This window comes from Plectropomus leopardus, chromosome 6 (assembly GCF_008729295.1).
Source record: "Plectropomus leopardus isolate mb chromosome 6, YSFRI_Pleo_2.0, whole genome shotgun sequence".
Classification (NCBI taxonomy): domain Eukaryota; kingdom Metazoa; phylum Chordata; class Actinopteri; order Perciformes; family Serranidae; genus Plectropomus; species Plectropomus leopardus.
Window position 1 is genome coordinate 5,777,502 of NC_056468.1, and position 22,260 is coordinate 5,799,761.

At 37.6% G+C, this 22,260-nt stretch overlaps 1 protein-coding gene across 1 annotated transcript in view; it reads right to left on the bottom strand.

The window, feature by feature from the left end:
• Window positions 1–22,260, bottom strand: part of slc4a5a (solute carrier family 4 member 5a) — a 56,062-nt gene that overhangs the window by 16,798 nt on the left and 17,004 nt on the right. Inside the window, exons 3-15 of the mRNA XM_042487571.1 lie at window positions 21,337–21,549; window positions 18,260–18,389; window positions 16,993–17,153; window positions 14,078–14,230; window positions 13,498–13,620; window positions 12,159–12,213; window positions 10,020–10,178; window positions 9,827–9,914; window positions 7,347–7,501; window positions 6,880–7,008; window positions 5,866–6,040; window positions 2,734–2,867; window positions 971–1,242 (exon numbers count right to left, since the gene is read on the bottom strand). Coding sequence (XP_042343505.1) covers window positions 971–1,242; window positions 2,734–2,867; window positions 5,866–6,040; window positions 6,880–7,008; window positions 7,347–7,501; window positions 9,827–9,914; window positions 10,020–10,178; window positions 12,159–12,213; window positions 13,498–13,620; window positions 14,078–14,230; window positions 16,993–17,153; window positions 18,260–18,389; window positions 21,337–21,549 — 1,947 coding nt within the window. The remainder of the gene's footprint in view (window positions 1–970; window positions 1,243–2,733; window positions 2,868–5,865; window positions 6,041–6,879; window positions 7,009–7,346; window positions 7,502–9,826; window positions 9,915–10,019; window positions 10,179–12,158; window positions 12,214–13,497; window positions 13,621–14,077; window positions 14,231–16,992; window positions 17,154–18,259; window positions 18,390–21,336; window positions 21,550–22,260) is intronic.

Genomic DNA, 22,260 nt, shown 5'->3' on the forward strand with positions numbered 1-22,260 from the left:
TACTGCTCACAGATATCTGATATCCTTGAGATATTGGAGTGTCAGACAGATTTAAATACAAAACGTGTCTTTTTTACAAAAGATCTGTGACAAGGATCCTTTCTTTTGATCATTAAATATATGTACTGAACATTTTATTTTTGAAAAATTAACTGGTCAGTGTTGTCTGATCTAATATGACCTCATGTTGCAGTTTGGCAGCCTAATTGGCTGTAAGCTTATTGTTTGAGATTGAATTGGATCCAATCAAATCTCACAAATATCTTATTTAAAAGAAAAAAAGGAAATCCATTTCAGTCTCTTTAGCGGCACCTATGGCGATAATGGATAATTGCAGCGTGTTTTTCTTTGATAGACTGCCTATATTGTGAAATGTACGAGCACTGGTTATCCAGATTTGCTATCCTTGAGGAGTTTGTATCTGGATCGGAAAAAAAATGGCACTAAAGTAAAATGGATTAGATGACCTTGGAATGCAAAACATGGGATTTTCAGATCTGCATCATCTCTTTAAGATTCGAATTTTGAACAACTGGGCCTGAAGGACAAGCGATGAGCAAACATAGATTATATTTAAAAAAAACGTCTGAGATTTTGTCATTTCTTATATTAAAAAGTTTGTCATTCTGCTGCTGACTGTCAACTCTCAGATTGTTTAAACCTTTATATAACCATGCAATTAAGGACGAATTCACATTTATGATTGTGGCCTGGCAACAGATAGAGCATCTTGATGGAAGGGGGTATTATATAGGGCCTAAAAGATGTAAGATAAAAATTCTTTGCTGTTTTGTACAGCTTAAAAAAATAAACTTCTCCACAAAAGTTTTCCATAATGAATGGTTAAGAAAACTGACTTCAGGTGGTTTAAATCTCCTCTACATCCTGCCTGTGTTATCAGTACTGATCCCAAAAAGAGCCACTGGTGGATAATCCCCCTGTATCCCCCTGAGCCAAGGGGTGAACTCACTCGGGTCTGGGGCCAGGCATTCGCACTTGTAGGTGGTGACATAGTCGGGCTTAAAGTCGGTGTTGATGGGGTAGTATTTGAAGGAGCCCACCATCTTCTTGATGGCGTCAGAGATGAAGATGAAGGAGATGAGGCTGGAGAAGCCCTCCTCTGTGAAGCGTGTCATGTATTTAATGATGTAACTGGCGTCCGTCGCCACCAGCAAGAAACACTGCAGGCAGGAGTGGATGCCGATCCACAGACGCAGCTCCAAGTAATCTATGTCATTGTTCCTTTGGGAGGGAGAAGTCAGAGAGGCATGATGAACACATTGATAAAAGAAAACATGGATTCAAACAACAAAAACATACCTGAGGCAGCATTTCTGTTCATATATATATATATTATCTGTACACTGTAACAATTGCTGTTAAAATACAGCCACATTCTAACAGTAATGTACTTTTTTTTTTCAAAATACAGTAAAACGTTATAAATCTTGATGCTTTTTGGAGGCAAACTCAAAAAATAATTTATAGGGTCTTTGTTTGGAGGGGCAAAATACAGTAAAACGTTATAAATCTGTATGCTTTTTGCAGCCAATATTACAATGTAAATATCATATTCGTCTGTAAAACACTGTAATAAATTTAATGGTAATATAATATAAAGTAATTTACGGTATTTACATTGTGAATTATATTGTATACATTATATACAATATATATATCAACTGTATGACAGGCTTCACACGCTCAAACCTTGGAAAAATTTTAAAGATGTTAATCAAGCATTGGCATATTTCATATTATGAGTTGTACTCTCTGGTAGGATGGCCTGCTCTGGTGACCCATAGGCTCTTCCATTGGTACACCTTAAAATATAAGGCAATTCTTGGTCTGCTCCCTCACTAACTGTGTGTTTTAATGCAGAAAAGTTCCGGACAGTATTCACAACTTCTCAGGACCTTTTTATGCTCTCTGTCCCAAACACTTGTACAGAAATTGGGAAAAGGGCTTTTGGGTATTCTGCACCCTCAGCCTGGAACTTGTTACTGAATGACTTGAAACTGAAGGAGCTTGTGTCGTTTTTTTAAATCTGAAACAGATGCTATAGGTTGTCAATGTTTTGACCTGCCGGGTTGTTCAACTGACTCACAGAAAGCTCTCTTTTGACTCATACACAGTTCTCTTTTAAAGCAAATTTTAGTGCTTGTGAACTGTATTTTGTCTCCTTTTGTGTTTCTGTCTGCAACTTTGTGCTTTCACTGCTGACTATCAAGGCCAGGTCTCCCTTGGAAAGGAGATTCTTTATCTCAATTGGAACAACCGATTAAATAAAGGTTAAGTAAATAAAATAAAATAAATAAATATTGATAAAATTATGTCATTTCAAACAGTTAAAAAGACTGGCTTTTGAAGGGTGATTATTTGTTTTTAATTAAAAAAAAAGCTGGCCTAATAAAAAAGGTGTGTTCTATCTGTTATGCAATATTTGTTTCATTAAACATGAAAGGTGAAGTGATTCCAATATATTGTAGTGCTATTTTAAGACTTGTGAGCATATTTTGATGATTATCAAGGTAACATAATAACTGCAACTTTCCTGTACTAAATGCAAATCATGAAAAGGGGTCACACTGTACAGCAGAAGATTCAGTTATGTTTTTCTCCATAAAAGGATTATCAAATATTCCCTTAAGTGACATTAAAGAGGGTCAGCAGTACTTAGTATTCCCAGTGTGTATACCAAGTGCAAGATTATTAGGCTCTACAGAAGCTCACTTGCTGAATTCAAACAGCAGCTTTTCAAAGATGAGGATGGGTCCAGTGGAGCTGAGGATGATGAGGGGCTGACCGCTGAAGAAGCAGAAGACAGAGCCAGCCAAAGCCGTACCCAGGAAACTCTCCATCACACCCTGTTGGGAAACAGAGGAGGAAGTTATTATACACACAGAAACAGTGAGGAGGCAGCAGAGAGGAGCTGTTGTGAAACGATGCTCAGACCAAGCCGCTGGGGAATGAAACAACAGCTGGACAAAACTGCGACAGAATTGAAAAAAACAGACACAATACTAAGCAGAAGTGTGTGTGTGTGTGTGTGTGTGTGTGTGTGTGTAACCTGAGCAAATTAGGTTGAGCAAATTAGGTTGCTTTCTTTCAAAAACATCAGAGGGTGTCGAACAACTTCATAAGAAATGAACCAAAAAATTAGCAAAAAATGAATATATGAATGATACAAGAAAATTATTGAAAAATAAGTAAAAGCCAATCATACAAACAAACAAAAAACAAGAAAATAACCTCAATAAAGTGCCCCCAAAATGATCATTTTCTTTTTTTTGTTCTGTTACATTATTTTCAATATATAGCACTGTAAATATAGTTTTCTGGAGAGTTTTCTGGACTTTTTAAAAAAAATTATTTCCATGTCAAATTTTAATTTTTAATTTTTAATTTTTTTTTCCAGTTTTTGGGATATTTCTTGCAAAGTTGTTCATTATGTTTTTGTTCTGTTTTAAAGGAAATTAAAAACAATTTTCTCAGGTTTCAGAGGTTAAAATGCTTGTGAAAGGCTTCTTCATGCAGCCCAAGGGAACAGATGATGGTCCAGGTGATAAAGGGTTAAACAAGATGTTGTATCTACTTGGCAGGAAGGGGAGTGATTGAGTGCTAGTCGAAGCACTTATCTGAAATGATTCCTGCGCACATTTGTGTGTGCTGTGTGTGTTTTCTTGTGTTGGGTGCTCTGACCTCAGTGCACTGAAAGCTGGGACTCACTTATTTAGCTTGATGCTCTCTGGCAAGGACAAGTTCATATTTCAGTCAATAACACAGCTGCTTTATGACTATGCAGTAAAATTAATGACCATGTCTTGTTTCTCTCAGTTGTTTCCAATATGCAAACACATTCAGATGATTGACATATTGAATCAGATAATGCTGCAAAACAAAATTAAAAAGAGGAAAACAGTGTCATTCGCATAACAAACTAGCAGTGTACAAGTAAAGACTGTAAATATATCTTTATCTAACCTGATAAATATGACACGCAATTACACGTGAACTTCCTGAGCTGACCCCAGCTGATTTTAATCTACAGCTGCTACTTACTTGTATGCTACAGCATCAGTTTGGGCATGCTTTGACCCTAGACACATCCGTGCATGGACTGATATAGTATCAATGTATTCATTAAATAAAGGAAAATAAATGTTTATCTCTAAGGTGTAATAAATTCAACACATCCCAAATCGTTTGTTTCCTTGTTTTCTGATAAGGGGAAGCCATTTCATGAAATATGCTTATTTGTTTTTTTACTGACAGTTAGATAAGAAGATCTCATATATCTCTAAAATAAATGTGAAGATAGATTGAGCAGCGTATTGTCTGGAAGCAGGAAAACAGCTAACTTGGCTCTGTAACAAACTCAGTCTACCAGCATCTATAAAGCTCATAAATAAACAGTCAGTCAGTCATTTAATCTGTAGAAAAAATGAACAAATTGAGGTTTAAAGGTAGCTAACATGCTGGTCTGTGTGCAGTTTGGGAGCAGTGACTTCTGAAAGTCTGTGCTCGGATGCCTGGACACCTCACACAGACCACAAGATTCCAGAAAATGACTGCTATCATCCAATAAAAAGTTTGATATATTAACCTCCATAAAACTGCACCTTGACGTTTTGTTTTTGTTCCAGTTTACACTGTGGTTTTCATATGAGCTATCTTATCTTTGGACAACACCAGAATAAATTGTTCCCCTTGTTTCCAGTCTTTATGCTAAAGTAAGTCAGTTTACTGCTTGCTGTTGCTGAATCTTTAACGGACAGACATGAGAGTGGTATTGATCATCAAAATTTGTTGGATCTTGTTTTCTCTTTGAAGTTTTAAATGAAGCAAACAAAAACAGTCACAAGATGTTTGAATTTAAATGATGAACACTGTTTTTATTTTATCACATATTCTTTATATTTCCCAGCTTGATGAATAGCAAACCATTAAATGAAGTAATGGTTTTAGCATCCTCTGGGAAAAGGTATTTTACTTAATTATCATGCTAGTTATTCCTAAAAACTTGAGTGAAAAAAAATTAGACTCAATCCACAAGTTTGAAAACTTAGGACTCTACTTGACAAAATCAAAAAAGACTTTGCAACTCCATTTGGACTTTAAAATCACGACGATCAAAGACTAGTGACTTCACATGGACTTGGGTCTTTTGGATGAAAAGTACTTGATAGCCCAAAGATTATTGTAAATGTTATTTAAAAAGTGCCATGAATCAGTGTACTCCCTGAATCAGCTTACATTAACTATTCTCAGCAAGTCGACATTTAATTCCCCAGATCCACTTTGTTTGAATCAATCCAACAGCATCCAATCAAGCTGCAGGAGAGAACCATGAAAAACTAACATCATGTTATTGAGCGCCATTTGGAAAAAAATTATGCCAAAGCTAATTTTGTTTGTTTACAAAAAATATAACTTCAGTATACTAAACATGTGAATTCAGAATTAAAGACACAACAGCTTCCAGCTTTGTTTGACGGTGGAAGTTGCACAGAAACGGTTGGTCATGTGGCACATTAACATATTTAGTGAGCTAAAGCTTAGCTAACATTAACTTGACAGCTCAGTAATTTTTTGGCAGATTTGTTGAAACAAATACATACAAATTAAAAAGCAAAACACATTTATGTTTGTTTTATAAATCTACTATATATCATAAAACTAAATCTATAATGTTATTACTTGTTGTTAAATGGCAGACTTATTGGTGTCTTGCGATTGCTAAGTCCAACCTCTGTTAGTGACCCATAGCCTGATTGCATGTGTCTCTCTGTTAAAAGTGCACATCTGACTGAAATAAATTCCCTTGTTCTGTTTCCTGAGTACGGCAGTCTCGCTCCGTTTTACCTGGTAGTTGTCAGTAGCGTCTCCTAGTAGACCGCCGAAGGTAATAGCGTTGGTGATGCAGCCCAAGTAGATGAAGAGCACCGCAGAGATGGACTGAATGTGGAAACCCTCGTAGAAGTCACTGGGCAGCCAGGGCAGTTTCCGCTTTATGTCCAGGTAAAGACCACCACAGAAGCTTTTGTACACGGACACACACAGTGGTTAGGATGCTTTAAAAAACTAGAATAATTTTATCTACTTATAAATTATTTATTTATTGTCATAATTGGCATATGAATTCTAGAGTTACAGCCAAAAACATGCTTTCTGAGGTCACAGTGACCTTGACCTTCGACCACTAAATTCAAATCAGTTCATTGTTGTGTTCAAGTGGACGTTTGTGCCAAAACTGAAGAAATTGCCTCAAGGTGTTCTTGAGATATTGTGCTCACAAGAATGAGACACAAATTTACAGTGACCTTGATTTTTGACCTATGACCACAAAATTCTAATATTATTAGTTTAGTGTGGATTCCCAGTGGATGTTTGTACCTAATTTTAATAAATGACCTCAAAGCATTCTTGAGATATTGAATTTATGAGAATGGAATGGTTGAATGTGCAGACGTAGATCCACTATGTACATACGGGTGGATGTATGGACACGAGAAAAACGTAATGAAAAGATCACTGCATTAGATCAGAATAAAATCACATTTTCCACTATACACCCTGCTGTAAAAAAAAACACAAGGTGGAACATTTGGTTAATTGGTTCTGTTGTTTTAGGCACAGCTGAGTCTGGCAGTCAAAGGCTACCAATCTGACCGAAGATTAATCATGTGTATCCTCAGCTGAAGTGCTCATTAGGCAGCATCTGCATCTTTTTGGGGGAGTTGATTTTGTACCCAAATAGTTTTTCGGCTTTGCCAAATTTTGATGAATTGATGTTCAAATTGAATTTCCATATGCCAGAATCAGGTTAAATGTGAGCCAAACCTCCCCGCAGTTTGCCATGTGGCCTGGACTACCTACCGTCCAGTGAATGCCAGCTCCTCTCCGAGCTCGTGTTGCTCTGGCAGCTCCTCGTCCTCCGCTAGGCCTCCTCCTCCTCCAGCTGTGCCGTTCATCTGCCCCAGCTCGTTTAAGGAAAACACCGACTTCCTGCAGAATAGAGACATACGGCACAGATGGGAGGAAAAATGGGGGATATTGATTCATGTATGATTATTAAATAGTTACTCCATGATGTTATGAATGTTGTTTCAGCAGCTTTTCATCCAGCAAACTTTGGCTGGGGCTTGCTGACATGGAGGCATTATTACACCCTGCATAAAGCTCTAACCTCAGGGTTTCAGGAAACAATTTATTTAGCTGCTGTCTAAATCTCTGACAAAACAAGCAGATTTTTAATGAGGTTATAACTTCATTCATACTGCTTATTGTGACACAGACAAAGGAAGCTTTAATGTGAAATACTGAGGTGGATGGTAAAACTCAACCTTTTGTCAGCTGAGGGGACTTTCTTGGGTGGCTCAATGCGGATTTTGGGATCCCATTCTCCAGGTGGCAGCACAATGACCTCATCCAAAAACTCATCTATGCCTGCGATGAGGTCTTCACGATCTCTGGCCTTGTAGGCCACATCACTGAAGAGCTGGGGACGGAGAGAGAGATTTCATCATTTCAGCTGGATATATCATAGTGATAGTAATCAGTATGTACTGCTCTAATATCTGGGATTTGACTCTTTCCCATCCTCTCTGACGGCCTCTGGAGACTTGTTAAACATGAACTGTGGGAGCTATATCGACATTTTGACCTCAGTTGGATTACAGTCAAAAACAACTGTCAGTCAGTAGCTAATCATGCCCTAGAAACACTGAAGTCAAGTGCACGGGAGCATAATCAAAGGGTTGATTCTAATTGGCAATGATTTTGGCATTTGTCCAGTTCTAGTTTTCTAAATGGTCACTGCACGCTGCACACACTGCAGGTCATTAGGACTGTATACGGAAAAAAAGAGCATTAACTCAAATGAAAAGCAGCAATTTTTTGCAGCCAGCGAAAAAAGGCAGATTTTTTTTTCGCCCAAGAATGGTATGTGGTATTTTCATTGATTTTCTCACTCCCACACAGCTTAACTTGATTCTAGTCTGTACAACATTCACCGAATGTGTTGGTGTCTTGTGCTCTACGCTGCCAAGGTGCTAGATTTTAGGTACTTAAAGCCAGCTAATAACTGTATATTCAATTAAGGGGTAGCTGCATTTATTGTATGTTAAATCATAAAGTGAACTTTTAGTGAAACCATTTGAGAAAAGAAATTTTACAATAAAAGTGTTGCAGTCTTTGGTTTTCTGCTTCTTTATTAGCCAATTAGTTTGTGTTTGTGTTTGTTAATCTCTACAAACAGAAATCTGTCACATGTATGAAGAATCTGTAAGCAGCAAAACAGATGTTTGGTATCAGAAGCATTTTGTTTCAGTTTTTAGTCCATTTTTAGTCCTAGCAGCATTGACCAGTCATGTTTAAGAGGCAGATAAACAATCTGTGTGGAGAGCAAAAGAGGCAGCATACATTGGCTGAAGTTCAGTCTTGAAACCCAATTTCTATCATCTAATGACAGTCTACCTTATCTATTCATTAAACAACCAAAATTTCCATTGCACAGAAGAGGAACTCTTGGGGTGGACATTACAACTCCTAGGTCTGTAAAGTGATGCCATGGGGCCCTAAAAACTTTTCCCCTTAGATTATGTTATGGAAAAAAACTGTAAATCAATAGATAAATTATTTTGAGCATCACAAGCTCTTCAAAATGGTTTGCTTCACAATCAGGATTTGATGCATTTGGTCCAATAACAGTTTTAGAGTCTAGAGGAACTGCACAATTTAATCATTTTCATCCACGATGACGTTGGCGAAGGGCTAAACAGAGATAAGCCGCTCAGTCAGTATAAGTTAGCCAGCCTGGAAGCTCTCTAATGCGCTTGCTCTAGAGGCCAAATGATGTGGAAGATTGTGGGGTTTTATTTTAATTTATTTTCATTATTATCTTTTTTTTTTTTTTTTGCTTCATGCACCATTGAGGAAATTTCCATGGTGGGCACATGCAGATAAGCACAGAAATGAACCCAGTGAGAATTTTTTCATTGTGTAGGTGAGGTAACATTATTATACAGTCCTGTTGATACTTCTAAATGCAAATGTCAACATGCCAACATGGCCTTGCTAATACGCCCAGCAGATATAATGTTTATAATGCATTCAGCAGAGCGAATGAGATACAAGCAGGCCAAACCTCATACATTAGGCATGTTTTTGTTTACAAAACTGATAAGTGTGTCTTGTTGACAGTGTGGTTTTTACTAGTTAAAATACAGCTCAGGTTGATGGGAATGTCATCAGTTTTGCAGATATTATATGTTTTAATGTGACCTCCCTGAGGTCATGTGGTTCTGAGGGGCACAGGAAAGATTTAACTCCTATTACGATGCCAGATTATAATGGAGGTCAACCAAAGATTTCTAACCCTCAACCCTGTTAGTGTTTGATTGTGACCATTGAATATTCTGTGTATAACTGTGGCAATTTAAAATAATAGCCAATTATTTCTTTCCTATTTGCATCTGCTGTTTAAATGCGGCTTTGTGCTCAGTGATATAGGAAGCAATATCGGCTAAAGTTGCATTCAGGAGCGAGAATAACACACCATTAGGAAGCCATCTGTGACTCATTATCCCAGTAGAAACTGTGCTCCAGACTGCTGCTCAACAATCGGCGTCACTTCCGCATGTGCTTAAAACACAATCACACGGAACATACAGTACATTTTAGCTCCAACTCAAACCCTGTCTACAGTAAATGACACTGTCTGCTCCTACTTGGCACATTACATTTACTGAGGCCATGTCAGCATGTGGCAATATATAAGGCGTGACATGGAAAGATATTTTACAACACAATGACAGACACTTACATCATCCACCATTAGGGTTGCTATGGCTCGGCCAATCTCATTATAAGACTTGGCCTTTCCTTGGGGTCCCAGGAGAATAAACAGGAATCTGTATGGCGATAACACAAATGTGAGTTATGTGTTTGGGTGGCAGGTATGTATGCAAAGGGCTTTGTTGGAGTGAGGATGAAGAAGGCATTGCAGAGCATTTCACCTAGTGGGAACAGGAACCTCAGTGAGACCTCCCAGTGTTGTAGCCTGGGCCAAGCGGACAAAGGCTACGAAGGGTTTGTTAAGGAAATCCACTTCACCCACCAAGACGTTGGATGCCTCTGCATCTCTGGGGATTTTCTTCATGAATTTATTCTTTAGCCACAGGAAGAGGAGTGAGAAAGAGAGGACAGGGTAAGACAGTGTGCATTTACTTTCGGTACATTAATGTTTTTTTTTTTAAATTTTCCCTTTTTTATTTTTCTTTTATATTTATTATTTTTCCTGAAGCAATTAGATGTATAAATTTAAAAGCAAACTCCTTAGGTAATAAACTCAATCATACATATAATACATATTATCAATTACTTATATAAATTAGTTGAAAAAAAAGGAAAAGTGTAAAATATTATAATTATATTATTATTATTATTATTATTATTATTATTATTATTATTATTATTATTATTATTATTATTATATATATAAACAGAAATTAAGGGCTTAAAAATACAATAGTTCTGTAAAATTATTTAAAATATGCAATTATGATCATTATACATGTAGTATTCCCCTAGCTTTTTTCTTTATTCCATAGATATTTTTCCCTAGCTTTTATTTTTGTTGTTCTTTGCTTTATTCCCCCTTGTTTTTAAAAGAAACCACACCAATTTATTTAGGGTTCAAAGATTTAATACTTATGACATGCATCTGAAAGCAGCACAAGAAAAGCGATGTTGGTGCAGGTTTCGAAGGGTTAAATAGCTTACCTTAGGCTCTGGGAAGTTATAATGGAGATTTTTCTCTATTTTCTGATGTTTATTAGAAGAAAACAACAATGCTTAATTGAGAAAATAATTGGCCAGTAAACTGATCATGAAAATAGTTAGTTGCAGCTCTACTTTTGCTGCAGCAATGAGTGGATGTCTCCACAGGGATTGTTAAAGTTTCATCTTGTAATCATTTGTTTACAAACAGTCTCTCTGAACCTGGCAGATAAGGTGTGGCAGGGCGTCGTTAAATCAGCAGACATTTTCGAGATAACATTTCTGCCGACATTGCACCTCAAGAAACAGCAATCAGAGAGGCAAAAAACAAACGTAAGCTGCTACAGCTGTGACTGAGAGAGGGATGGCGAGCTAACCTGACCTCTCTGATTGCATGTAAAGGTGCAGCAGGAAATTGGATGGCGGCACAATAACACTCAGTGATGGAGAGCCTCGCCAATAACTCGCAGCCCTGAATCTGCGGCTACATGTGAGGGCCGAGCACGCGGTCAGGACAACGAGATCTATGTTTTTTCTGATGCGAGTTCAATATTGACACAAACAATGTGGCACACACACACACACACACAAACACACACACACAGAGAAACTATCACTTGTCCACTGTCACATGTGACCTACTGTGAGCCTGTAAAGAGAATGTGAACATCCAGCCAGCCAACTCATAACTGGGGTACTTGGAACTGGACGCCCAGTGCTCGTCCTCATAGTCACACTAACAAATAAAGTTCACAGCCCACATCACACACATTCTCGTTCTTTCATTTTTGTACATTAGTCATCACTGTGAATGACACTTAATCCTGACCTGTCTGTTTCAAAGGCCGATAGCCTAATCCAAGCAACAACAGCACGACCTTCCATCAGCCCAAACCTGTGTTAAGCATTTATTGCATCCCCACACAAATGAGTGAGTTATGTGTTTGCACGCTTCCTCTATCACTAGCTGTCACCTTCACTGGAAACCGCTATGAAAGATTGATGACACTTAGGACAGAGCTGCCTCCCGCCACTCCAGTGAAACATCAATTCAACACAACACAACGCAACGCAACACAACGCAACGCAACGCCTCGCTGAGATATGAGATAGGTAATCTCTGCATAATGGAAAGCAACAAAGTGGAAAATGAGTATAGGCCCTGGAGACAGCTTTCATGCAGATAAAGAGACAGTTTGCTTTTTACAAAAGATAGGGACATGCATTTGATGATGAAGCCAAACCCTGCTTTGTTTGAGGAAATGTTGTTTTTAAGGCTGTGAAGCCAAGTGATCATTTATTACCTCAGTCAATTTATATCTCTAATATTTCAGTATGCAAAGCTTAAGTACGTGCAGAAGATTGAAATCATCACCTGGTCTGTGCTGGGGGTATCTGCGATATCATTCATACTCCGACTCTGGGCGTGACCTGGAGTGTAAAACAACAACAACAAAAGTTATAACATCTGAATTACATGCTGTTTTAGATCATTAATGACGCAGCATTGCTCAGCAAACATTGGTCAGATGTCATCACATCACTGGCCAAAACTAGTAATGGACAGACGCCAAAAACTGGCCCTGTCTTACAAAACAGGAAATATTGGTCAAATTATTGCTATGAAAAAAAAGCAAATGTGTCATATTTTGATGTTGCCAAGACACTCAGGGAGGACGTCCAGCTGACAGCCAGATGTTGTTTATATCGGCACATTTTTTTTTATCTTGGAACATCTTTAGATGTTCAAACAACGGTCATTCAACATCTCAAAGTTTGCTGGGTGTCACACACTACAGCCAGAAAATAACAATAAATAAATAAATACACTCACACCTTTTATGAAAAAGAGAGAACAAGGTAAGAAATAAGACCAAAGGAAGAAAGTCCTTTAATCTCTCTCTTCTTTTTTTCATCTTAACTTCTTTGGCGTAATATGTAAGACTTATAAACTTAAAAAAAAAATCCAAACAGTAACAAGAGTAAAATTGGTCCCTTTAATGCTGAACGCAGGTTGATGCACAAATTAGTTTTAAGATGCAAGTGGAAGATGAGAAAGCTGCGGGAAAACAGTTTCATAACTCTAATTTGTTGAGATGGAGATCTTGACATGCTGAATGCCAATCTGTGAGCTGTTTATTCAAGTAGTTTATTTTACCTCAAGACAGAGAGAATGTTGAGGAATGTAATTACTCTTTGAAATTGGGGTCAGTAAACAAATGTTTGTTTGCTTGTTTATGTGTGTTGGAATGACTGAGTTGAGTCCAGCTTTCTTCGTATGAAAGGTTGACTTTAACAGATCAATCTGGACTTTGAGTGAACAAGTACATAGAATTAATTTTGGGCAGTAAATGCCATCTGTCTGTGACGAGATGGAAACTTGTTCTTGGCTACAGTTAGTCAGTATAGCTGTATGATTTTTATATTAAATGTCGAACCAAAAAGTCATTTCATAGATGATGGAGATGTCTTCGTGTGGTAGTCCAAACTCTGTGTGTCAAAACTGCTGGATTATCAGTTTGTTTTCAAAATCTAATGTTTTTTTAGAGGATTTTCTGCTAACAATGTTTGTTAATGAAATCAATATCTGTCTTATTAAAAAATAACAGTGTCTTCTCCTTAATAAAAATGTATTTAGCCTTAAAAAACAGAGATGTGTCTGTCCATAATGCACAATGTATGCATGTAAAACCACAAACTGTAACAGATACTCACGCAGGCGACCATAGTTGGCAGACTGCTGTTTTACTCGCAGGTCCTCTGTGGATCGGTTAAAGTTGGTCACCGGCCCCAGACCTGGCCCTGGACCCGCTCCACCTCGGGACCCTGCATTACGACCTGGTAGGGGAAAGGGAAATAAAAACAGGCACAAACAGTAACAGAGCGGTAGGAGGTGACGCTTTATGATTTGTCTAGCAGTATGTGTCCTGCCCGGATGAGATGAGGAAATGCTACAGCGGTAATTAACTCATCAAACATTAATACGTCCCTTGTGGAGGATATGAACCTCGTTGACTGCGGGACTGCAGTCATTCATTTACCAAGTGAGTCAAATATGTGCTTGATAGATTTCTCAGAGGCTGCAGAATTATAGGTGGGACCACAACAGACTAATTCTTGATAACAAAAACTAAATACTATATCTCAGGGGTACAGGGTGTTAATTCATCTGATGGTATGTCATAGAGCATGCTGTCCGTAATTGTATGCAGTATAATTAATCATGGAAATAGTGGTCTCTTTATGTGTTTTTTCTTCTTTATGTGATAATAATTTCCAATAAGTGAACACTCACTGGTAGAAGAGCTGGACTTGCCGATATCGGCTAGGGAGCGGTGGATCGGCTTCTTGGTCTGGTGTCGATGTTTCCTCAGAAGGACAAAACTGATCTTCTCTCTTAGCTCCGGAGATATCATGCCTTCCTCTATCTGTCTCTCAACGATGTCATCTAGAAAAAGGAAACATTCACATGAGGACATTTAGGATAGGGATACCAATTTGAAGGATTTACACATTGTATTCCTTTAGCTTGTTACCAAATTATATGCAACAGTAGGGTGGGTTTCCATTACAGATTTGCACAAACTTGAGCGATATTTAACACAATTGCAAGATGACTGCGTTTCCTTTGAGTGATGTTGCGCGACTTTTCTGGCGATGTTACACGACCTTCCTCTCGTGATAACACTTCATGAAACACGGCGGTGGATGATAAAATTTTGGTAGGTTTATTTCTATTGCAGCCACTCAATGAAGCCAATCTAATAACGGCATCATTTCTTTGTCTTGTCTAAGAGTTAAGTAGATCTCTTCCTCCATGTTTTGTTTTTTATGTGACTACGTTCTTATTATCATTGGGGCTTAATGTCGTTTGGCATCCCTAAAGTTGCATTACCGCCACCTGGTGCGGCACATCATATGATCTATAAAAGTGAAAAAAAAGTGTTTCCATTGCAGTTTTGTGAAATTTTACTTTTTCGGATCGCCTGAAATACCACCTCATGCAAGCATAAAAACTTTTTTGCGATAAACGGGAGTTTTTTCAAAACTGACGTGTTTCCATTAGGTGTATTTTGTATTCACAATTTCAGTTTGCTTAAAATGAGGGTTAATGGAAACCTGCTTATTGACTGAATAAACACATACAGTCCTTTGTGAAGTACATGCTGAGAGTTAGTGCTGCTTCCCAGGTTTTTGACTTCGGCTAAATATAGTATAAAGAAGTTCAAAGTGTCAGACTACAAGTTAAGACTTGTGAGTTTAAGTGGCATTAAAGAACTGTTTTGTATTCAATGTAAAGAATGACTGAGCTGGTTGATTTCCATCCTTTGACTGAGTGATGCACATCCTCCACACTCCCTTATGAGCAACAGTCAGTGTTTGTGCATCTCATATGAATGAATGTAGATTGTCTTGTGTATTATCGTCATCATGATATGCTGGAGAACTCCCCACGACAAATGGGTATTTTCTAAGACAATTATCAAGAAAAGAGGAAGAATCATTGACAGCTCAATTACAGACAGATTTTACAAAACGAAGATAATGGGCAATGCACAATGGAGAAATATTGTATTAAACAAGGTCCCATTCTATTCAGATCAGTTTAGAGACAGCCAAATGTAATCTATTTTCAAGCAGAATTGGTCTATTGTTCTTATAGTATTCTACCAAGTACTTGACCAAGCAGAGGGAAATTGAGGTATAATATATTCATGCAAATAAAAACTGTAATGTGCCATATGGGGCAATTTACACTACCAGCAGTTCTTTCATTTTGCTACAAACTGGGAAACACTGTAACTGCTATCATTGATTCTTTTCTATTGATTATCTAATTGATTTACTGACCACTCTATACTAATGCATCTGCGGCTTCCGCTATGGCATGTAGTGAGTAGTATTGGGAGGGACAGTCGGAAAGCATGAGTTGGCAGCTGTATATTTAACAACAGGGGAAGTTCAAAGATGTTGTTATGGTATAGAGATATCCATACAGTAGTTAACCTTAATCTGAGAGAGGTAGTTTAGTTTACAACGTAGCCTGCTGTGGTCAAGTAGTATACACTGCCTTACTGAAAGTAGATCAGACCAATATCACATCCCTGTAAGTTAAAAAACTTTACATTTTTGGAGGCCCATGTCTAGTTTACACACCGGTGGCTGCCATGATATTAAGATCTAACGTAGACTAGATCTTAATGAGACATGTCTCTTGGTAGTTTTTTCATGATTTCTATCAAATTATTGGTCCAAAAAGGCATCTATCAAACTTGTTTTGAGTCATAAGACCCTTCCCCAGAGATAAGACGTGCAATTAAGCTTGTGTGAGTCTGTATTAAGTCAGCAAAGGCAGTAAAATGTCTATGTCTATGTCTGAAATACAGTGAACGCTCAAAGTATTCCGAACATGTGCTGTTTTCAACTCTCGGTATTAAACACAGCAGACATTTATGCTCTAAGCATTAGATTTTTATCAAATGTCATTGTATACAGTATAATTGTTACTTTTAAACACTCACAGGTAGGTATTCTCTATTTTGATGGCAATCTGTCATGTCTGGCAAAGTAAAGTTACTTCTAAACTGTAAAGTTTTTAATATAAGATGAAAAACTTTTTAAAGGTGAGGCCTTTTGTATGACCATTTAGTTTTTTTGTATTTATTGAGCTTTACTGTGATTAAAATCACCTTAAAAATGGTATTTTGGCAAAAAAAAAAAAGAAAGGCTCTCCCTGCCTCATAGCCTCCAGTCACAAAATCCTACCCACCCATCATGCTCTTAAAGCAGCAGACATAGCCTACATTGGAAACTTTTCCTGATTTCTCTCAAATGACTAAAGAAGTTGCTTCTTGGATAGTCAATAGTTAAAACATATATACAAACATACACATATGTAGGTAATATATATATATATATATATATATATATATATATATATATATATATATATATATATATATATATATATATATATATATACACACACACACACCTTTTTAAAAATATATTTTATTTAATCCTTTTTTGTTTTTGGCTTCTTTTTTTTTGCTCATAATTTTTTTTTTAGGTAATTAAACTTTTAAAGTTTTTGGGCCATGTCTTGTTATGTTTTTCAAAGAAATCAGAAATCATAATTCAAAGCGTTACCAGCGACACACAATGAGAAATGCAGTTATCAGAAAGAGAGCTAGATCTTGAACGTCTCACCAATTATCTGCGGCAGTGAGTAGCCTTCCAGGTCCAGCAACACCGTCCCCGTCTGGAGACACGTCCTGAGCTCAAAGAGACTATGCAGTGACAGCGTGGACACGTGTGGTTTACTCCACCTTTCTCCTCCCTCCTCCACCTTCTCTTCGAATTTCACCCACCTGAAGGAAGCAAAAACGCACAGAGCAAAGGAATGGGTGAGGAATACACAATTGTCTAGATGTCTTTGAGCTTTGCGCCTCTGCTCTGTTGGTGGTGCTCACTGCCTAGATGATGTGTGTAGTTTGACTTTGCCGCTTCCAGGCATGACACTGTATGAATGTGAAGTTTGTGAAAATAAGCAGAGACCTCAGTTCACTCACAGAGGAACAGCGTCAAGCTCAGAGGTGAGGCTTGAATGATGTATGTCAAAGAATCACTTTAATGACTTGTCTGTAAGTCAAGAGTTTTTTTGAACTCAGTTTGATTTTCTCACTCCACAGTCTAACAATGTTATCAGTCAGTGTCAGTGCTGACAATCATATGAACATTAATTCTACCCAGACCTCATGTTTAATAGTCTGTTTCTAGCTTTGACAGTGCTTCCAACAATGTTGATTGACGGCACAAATGCACCATTTGTTAAGTTAATCATGGCTTTTATTTCTAGTTTTCAAACTGATAGAAACATCAAACTGTATTTCTCTGGAAACACCAAACTTAATTTTTCTTAAAACATCAAATTTATTTCTAAACTGTCTAAAAAGGTAGTTTCTGAATAGATTTAGGGTGAGATATGAGCCATGCAGATGCAAATGTATGCTATATCTGCAATCAACCTTTTTTTTTTTTTTGCAGCTAAAATTTTGACCTTTCAACACAGAAAAAAAACAACCAGCAACCGCTGGGACTGAAAATTTAAGCCATCGCAACAGTAATAATAATGGCTCCCTTGCGTTGAATCTTCTCAGTAATCCATGTCACTGAGTCAACACAATACCAGGAGTCTGAGAACTGAGTACCTAAAGCTTTTATACCTAATTTTAATATCTGTTTACCAGTTTCAAGAGAGAGTTGAATCACGATATAGTGTGAACATAGTTTGCAGTCACTTTGATATGAATTTTGAACAGGTTGAATCATTTGTCAAGTGGACATACTCCAGATTTAAATCTTGTGTCAAAATCAAAGCAACATCATACAGGAGCAGTTGTAGTGTTTGAGTGGTCAACATGTGACTGTGCCTGAATTTGTGTGTGTCTGTGTGGTTGTGAGTGTGGTCATCCACCTTGCAGACTCCTTCCACTCCAGCTCGTCTCCTTCTCGCTGCAGAGTGTCCATCTCTGTGAAGAGCGTCGGGGTGGGCATGTCATCATCTTCACTCAGGATGTAACGTAGCCTCTCTGCCGCTGGAGACACTTGATGGATAAAAAAAAGAATGTTTTTCATTATTTGTAATTTCACTTAATCGAGTTCATATATATATATATATATATATATATATATATATATATATATATATATATATATATATATATATATATATGAGCTCCTTGGCCCTTGGACTAAACAAAAATACACAGTCTTGGCAAAACTTATGCCACATGTATGAAGAATGCCAAAATTTTTTTTTTTTGTAAAAGCATGCAAAAAAAAAAAAGCAGAATGAAAAGCATGTTAAATGTACCAAACAGTCCCTAAGGGTTAATCATAACCCTTAGGGACTAACTATAAATATCTTCATTTACACCCTTTTTTACAACCAGCTGCAGGCTGTTGCATAGCATTCAATGCATTTCCTCTGCAGCAGCAGTAATGATTGCATTGTATTGAAGCCTGCATCACACATTTCTACCTGATTATAGGTATTCAATCATAAGCCTACTGTACTTACAATCTATTTTATTGTACAGAGGTTGAATTGGACCCTATGTTCATGAGTGGTGCTGTGGGGTAATAAGCTGTGAGCAAATCAGCTGATGCTAAGCTATGGATTGAGCTGTATAGTAATTACTGTACTCGAGGGTAAGTCAATTATATTGAAGTGCTTCAATGACAGCAACTAACAGTGCATTCTACTTATATGTTGTTTTATTTGAATGGCAAGCAGAAAAAAAATATCAGTGGAATATAAAGTTCAAGATCACTTACACTTTTTAAGCAGAATGTTTGATGTAGAGCTCCACAATTTAAACAATCCTAATTTAACAATGAGCAACTTAACAAGAAATGGCCCCATGCTGAGCAAGAAATTAGAAAAAAAGTTGCACAGAATTACCTGAAAAATATACTTAAAGAAAGAAAGAAAGAAAGAAAGAAAGAAAAAGACCAAAAGAAAGAAAGAAAGAAAGAAAAAAAAAGACAGAAAGAAAATACAAAAAAAAATAATAATAATAATAATAATAATAATAATAATAATAAAAATAGCTTTTTATATGTTTTTTCTGTAACATAATACTAAATGTATATAAGTGACAATTATGACTTTAGATGTTTTATTCTAATCACTCTCTCTCCCTCTTTATCATTTTTCACTATTTACAAATTTCTTGCATTTTTAGGTACATTTCTCCCCCAGTTACTGACTTCCTTTTCCCCATGTTTTTGAAAGAAATCAAACAATGGTCTCAAGTTTCAGAGATTTAGATACTTGCGAAAGTCATCAGAATTCATAACAAGAAATCTGTTGAACCAGGTTTCAAAGGGCTAACATCTCCTCAATGAAGACTGATTTGCTACTCTGGTTGCTAGATAGACTAGAGACCAACTTAATACACTCTTACTTTCTGAGACCTTCTTTCCCACACTGGGCCCTATTTTCTCCTATCGTTGTCTTGTGCATCTTCATTGTCCCTGCGATAGTCCTTCCACTGGTAATGGCAACATATGCATTATTGATATCCATGGACCGAGGCCCACGCTGCACAAAAGACTATAGTTGTGTGTGGATCCAGTCTAGACAAAAAGTAAACACCTCTGCAGCACTTGCCACTGATTGCACCACATCGATTTTGCAAGGTTGACAACCTTCGCAGCAAACATCTTTGAAAGCCCAAGCAACAATTTTGCGCCAGGCTTACTCATTACTCTAACCTGAAACAGAAGCTGCTCACTCTCGGGCTGTGTCTCAGACTCCTGCTGTTCACTGTTAAAACTGCTGGAAGGAAGCGAAATCTAATCAAAAGCACGACGTAGAAGAGTGCAACAAAACTGTAATACACGACACAGTCTGTTTCACGTCTGTGCCAATGCTTTGGAACGCTCTTAAATTTTGAAGTAAAAGCCGCCCTGGCAGCTGCGTGCAGAAAACTTGTTGAACCAGACTTGACTGCAGATATTTCTACAAAAGTTCAGCTTTACTTTCCTGTATTCGCAGAAGTTTTGTGAGAGAGACCAATTATTTTCCTTTATTCTAAAGTCTTAAATGTGTGTTTTATAAAATGCATAAGTGCAAGACAGGTGTATAGCAACACACTTGTCTGCACAAATAGACTTGAGAGCAAATCAGTCACCTACGTTCCTGAAGGGGAACTTCAGTGCAGCCAAAAATGGCATTGTGCAACTGTTTTCATATGCTGAGGAGCACAGACTAGTTTGATTAAACCATCTTTGACATGTAAAATTGGTGGAATGTCCCTTTAACATAAGTATAGAACCCTGTCTAACTTATGGGTAAGAAAAAAGTTTGGCATTAATGTCATGATTTGAGATTCAAACACTACACTAATGTTTAGTCACACAAGATTGGTGGCTGATAGCAACTCAGTTACCAGAAAAAAGTTCTGACTGTATGCTTTTGCAAATCAGGGACACATCACATTTGCTCTTTTTTATTTAGTGGATACATTGTTGTTTCCACAACACTCTGGTTAACATGTGGTCAGGTTAAGCACAAAACTGTTTGGTAACTGTTAAAAAGAGATTATGTCTTGGTAATAAAATATCTGGTTTTGGGGGCACAATTTCTGAAAAAGCAAGGCTTGCCATTTTTTGGCGCATTAGGAAACGCAGCAATGTCTTGCTAAAACCTAACCACTGTTGTTGTTAATTGGTCTCAAACATTGATCTACAGCTTAACAGGCATCATCTCCTCCACCTCCCAATTACAAAATCACCTCATATACTATGTTACTTTAGAAATGTTGACATGCTGCATATGAAAACAGCAAATATAATGTAATAAAGACAAAATTTCTTCAGGTGACTGAGCTGCTGATAGATATTGGTGATTATAAGAGATCAGCCAGTCAAAATGTTCAAGCACAACAGAAACAGGAAGAGAGGTCAGATCTAGAATAACTTGAGCTCCGACCATGTGAGGTTATCATTTTATGTCGTTTCACGGCTCTCTGGTGACTGACTTACTTGTGCGGTTGATGTCTTGGAGACTCTGCTCGTTCGAATCCATGAGTCCTTCCTCAATGTCTATGTCTCTGTAGCGGTCGTGCTCTTGGTGTCTGTGGTGGTTATAATGTCTGTCCCTGTCTATGTCAGCAGCCTCACGACTGGAGCGCCTCCGCCTGCGTTTGCGTCGGTATCCTCGAGGCACTGGGACACCGATGTAGATGGACTGGTGGTCTGGAGACAAATATGGACAATTTTTGTATGGTTACATGAATATGCAGCATACTGTACAAATGGCAGGAGTCATTTAAATGCAAAACTAAAGTGGAAATATGAGTTCCTGCAGAAGACCAACTTACTTTAAGAACAAGCTTTAATGAGGCCACCCTTCTTCCAAAACAAGGGGCTTGAATGAATGTTTCATGAAAGGCCCCAAAATAGTTGACTGACAGCCAGTAACACTGGCAGATTGTCTAATGAGATCTTTCATTAATCTCTCATACTCAGAGGAGTGTTTTCATGAATGTTCAGCCACTTTAACAAACTCTGAATAAATTATGTTTCACACCATGTCTGCTTATTAAACGCAGCATTCTCTGTTGGCACAGTCACGAATAAAAGTAAATCAAGTCTATTCACAGTTAGTCCTGTAGCTTTCCTGCGACTTAGCGTCTGGCTGGTAAAATCCCTGTTTTGTAACAAAAACTTGGATGATGTGAGTTTGATCATCTGCTGGCAATTAAGACATAGCTTTAAAACTAATTATACACTGAACTCCATGTGGAATAACTAAACAACAGGGAGACGCAAACCAATACTGGATCTTTGAAAACCTGCTAACCTGCTGCTCTGTGCGAATACAAAACACATACACACACACACACACACACACACACACACACACACACACACACACACACACACACACAGTCACTCAAAAAAGCA